Here is a 3976-nt window from a genome sequence, read left to right on the forward strand (position 1 = left end):
CTTCTTGGTTTATCATGAATCCTACTCCATTCGATCTTTCTTTGTCCTTACCTCTATAGTAGAACAGGTGGTGACCATCTTGTAATTGCATCAGCTTTTCTTCCGCTCTTCGGACTTCGCTCAGTCCTACGATGTCCCACTTGATGTTGTCTAGTTCTTCCATTAAACTCTCCAGTCTGTAGTCTTCTGAGAGACTTCTTATGTTGTAAGTATAGATCTTCATTTTCTTCATGTTGTTTAATGTCCAAGACTTGGATCTGCTTGGACAGTGCTTACTCACATTCGGTGGCACACTGCCGTAAACACACGAGGCAATACGGTTGGACTTTTAGGTGACGATGATCCAACAGGAACGCCCTGTTTTGTGTTGGTTGTGCTATTCCTATTGGCTATGAATGGGGGTTGGCAGTAATCTCACTTCCGTGCCAAGTGGTTTCTGGTAAGATATTTCTCTGGTGTCACCTTATTCATTATATTCGGTGAAGCCCTATATTTATAGGGTATCCAAAGATCCACGCCATCATTATGATGGTACCCCAAAAATCTATGAGGAATTTCCCTGTTCGCCATCAGGGACGTGCCAGTTAGCAGTGGGTCCTGCGACTGTGTGTGTGAGCTGCTCTTTGTCTGATCTTTCTTACAAAACCTGTTCGATATGGGTGACCCTACAGATATTTCCTCTCTATCGACATAGCTTTTGTAATCATTAAGATTCTCAAGCCTATCCACCACGTCAAGGTGTCAACTCTCGGATAGGATACAGAAGATGCCTAACATAAATTTGTCCACTCATGCCGTGGTGAAGTACAGGTGTTGTATCGTAGCCCAGGGGCGGTCTTGCAGTGGATCATGAAGGGTGAAATTGTTATCTGGCGTTAAATGACATTGCGGGTGAGCGACGCTTTCCGTTGGTAGTTCATGGAGGAACGAGGAAACGTTTGTAGGATTTTATCAATCTCCTCCTCCTCTTCCTCCAGCCATTGTTTTAATCCATTATTTATGGCTACGTACATTTTCGATTCTTCCTGTCAAATCCGAAGGCTCCATGTATCCTGTTTGATCTTGGTATTTTTAGAAATAGGATTAGGCATCACTACCTCCCTCTTCTCAATCCTAATCTCAGTCCTGACCCTAGGTCTGATCTCCCTTATTCTAACCCCATCCCTAGTCCAAATCTTGTCCCTAACCCTTAATTCATCCCCACCCGCAGCTCAGCGTCCGCACATTATGTGTGTGTGCGCGCCCGCCCTAGTGCGGTTCAAAATAACACTGTATCTGCGATGCGATGTTGTCTTTGTCCAGAGAATCACCGCTCTCGTCCGAGCTCTGCCTTCTTCGGGGGAACGTGTAGCGTCTCAGAAATGACCGTTTAGGCCACCTTCGCGGCAAGGGAGGTCTCGGCATTGTCTTCCCAGCCCAAAGGATCAAAGACGGTGCCCGGGTTGTCATCAAGTGGATCCTCCTGACGACGGTCGATTCCTTGGGGCGGGGAGACGGTGCCCACGGAGGCCGTCTTGCTGGAAAGGCTCCAGCACGTCTCGGGGATGATTGGACTGCACGACTGCATCACCATCGAAGGCTTCTTCTTCATGGTGATGGAGCTTCCCCCCGGGGCCGTGTCGTTCTTGAACTACATGAAGATCGACAACGGCGAACCTCTTTCCATGGATGAAGTCAAGAGACTATTCGACAAGATCGTCGAGACAGTCCAGTATTGTCTCCTTGCCGGAATCTCCCATAAGGATATCAAGTCGGAGAACGTCCTGCTCTTCAGGGGCAAGAGCACGGGTGACCTTGATATCCGACTGATCGATTTCGGCTGCGGGGAGATGGCCGAACGCCACTGGGGAACCTTCACGGGAGGGACGCCTCTCTGCTGGTCTCTGGAATTCATCAGAAGCGGAAGCTTTCTGCACGCACCGACAGCCGTCTGGAGTCTCGGGGCAATCCTCTACCACATGGTGTGCCGTGACGACCCTTTCGACAACCTGGCTTCTGTCCGGAGAGCCGGCCCGCTCTTCCCCAGCAACATCACCCGCCTGTGCAGAGACCTGATCATGCGCTGCTTCGAGAAAGACCCCTGGACCCGACCCTCCTGCCGCGGGATCTTGCCCACCCGTGGGTGACCGGTCGCCGAATCTCCTGCTTCCGCCTCGAGACGACCCTAATCTTCAAGAAAAGGAACCCGAAGGCCAAGAAAGGGGGCCAGCAGGGCCTTTGCCACGCCGTCTCGAGAGTACTCGGCAGCATCAGGTGGCCCCGACTCTGCTACGAGGCGTCAGCTAAACTAGTGTTTCATGTTTGGGAACTAAACAAGACGCCGCCGAAAAAATAAACTCAAACATTGAGTAGACAAAAGAGAAAATACAAAATACAAGGAAATGATTAATATAGAAAAAAAATTAGAAAGATAGAAAACTTATATTGAAATATAGAAGAATAGAATGTGGAAAAATTAGATATAAAAATTAAATTGAAAACAAATGTAATAGAAAAAGTAGATATAGAAGAATAAGATAAAACTAACAAATAAACTAATAAAATTAGAAAAATTGCATAGAAACATTGACAAATAGAATATAAAAATAGAATGGACAATATAGAAAGAAAAAAGAAAAACACAAAAATATGATAAGAAATTAATAGAAAAAAAAAGAAAACAGAAAAATGCTATAGAAAAATTAAATAGAAAAAATACAACTGAAAAATAAGAAAAAAAATAACAAAAAATGCGCCAGAAAAATGAAATAAGAAAGAAGAAAAACAGGCATAAGAAAAAAGAAAACAAGGTGGCAATATTCAGATGTAACATTAGAAAATCTGAAAAATCAAATAGAAACAAAAAATATAAATATAAAACATAAAAAAAATTAACTAAAGAAAATTTTATTATAAAAATTAGAAAATACAAAAATAATGAAAAAAGATATATTGGATAAAGTGGAAAGCAATTATAAAATTGAAAAAATACACACAAAAAGTTAAGAAAATGTAAAATTAGTAAAAAGAAAATATGAAAAGGTAACCAACACGCACACACACACACACACACACACACACACACACACACACACACACACACACACACACATATATATATATATATATATATATATATATATATATATATATATATACATAGTATGTGTGTGTGTGTCCTTCGTATTACCAATCGATTAGTCTATAAAGTTTACGATCTCTGAAGTCTCGTCCGATTCTAAGAAAGCTGTCGATCACCAGTCCAACAAATGCTTTATGGGTACGATTTCCTCCCCTCACCTGAATAGACTCGTCGGGCGGCGTCAAGGTTGAGAGAATAGGTCAAATGCGTCATTTTCGTGGCGAAGGAGTTCTCAAAGGCTTTAACAAGGGTGATGCAAACAAGGTCATCATATTAAAACAACAGGGCAGGACTCGCAGTAATGGTTATAAACTGGACAAATTTAGATTTAAAAAGGAAATAGGCAAGAATTGTTTTACTAATAGGGTGGTCGACGAATGGAATAAACTTAGTAACCATGTAGTAAGCGCTGAAACTATCAGTTGTTTTAAGAAACGATTAGACAACTTTATGGATGGGAATGACAGGTGGTGATGGATACGGAGCTGTCTAGTGTAGGCCTTATGGTCTCTTGCAGTCTCCTTCATTCTTATATTCATATGTTTCAAATTCATGTGAGGATCAGGAGATTCGTAACTGCTATGTGAGGATATTCGTACTATGAATCCCGTTTTAAGGTTTTGCTTGATTCGATATTTGCTTCAAATCAATGTAAGGGTTAGGATATCCGTAAATACTATGAATCCCGTTTTAATGAGACTCTCTAAGGATAGTTTTGTAAACATCATATATTTTTAATCTAAATCTGGTGTATTTCACATTTGACACAAAAGATATGTAAACCTAGCCCAACGCTGAGCTTGATTCGTGTGAAATACACGATGACCTAAAATAACGCGACGTGTTGCTGAGAAC

At 42.0% G+C, this 3976-nt stretch overlaps 1 protein-coding gene across 1 annotated transcript; it reads left to right on the top strand.

Moving 5' to 3' along the window:
* Positions 1–1595: 1595 nt before the first annotated feature.
* On the top strand, positions 1596–2126 carry LOC143021137 (serine/threonine-protein kinase pim-2-like). The gene has a single exon (XM_076178428.1). It carries the CDS (start codon positions 1596–1598, stop codon positions 2124–2126), a length of 531 nt encoding a protein of 176 aa, XP_076034543.1.
* Positions 2127–3976: the final 1850 nt, after the last annotated feature.

This window comes from Oratosquilla oratoria, chromosome 41 (assembly GCF_046742065.1).
Source record: "Oratosquilla oratoria isolate Oo_2021 chromosome 41, ASM4674206v1, whole genome shotgun sequence".
Taxonomy (NCBI): domain Eukaryota; kingdom Metazoa; phylum Arthropoda; class Malacostraca; order Stomatopoda; family Squillidae; genus Oratosquilla; species Oratosquilla oratoria.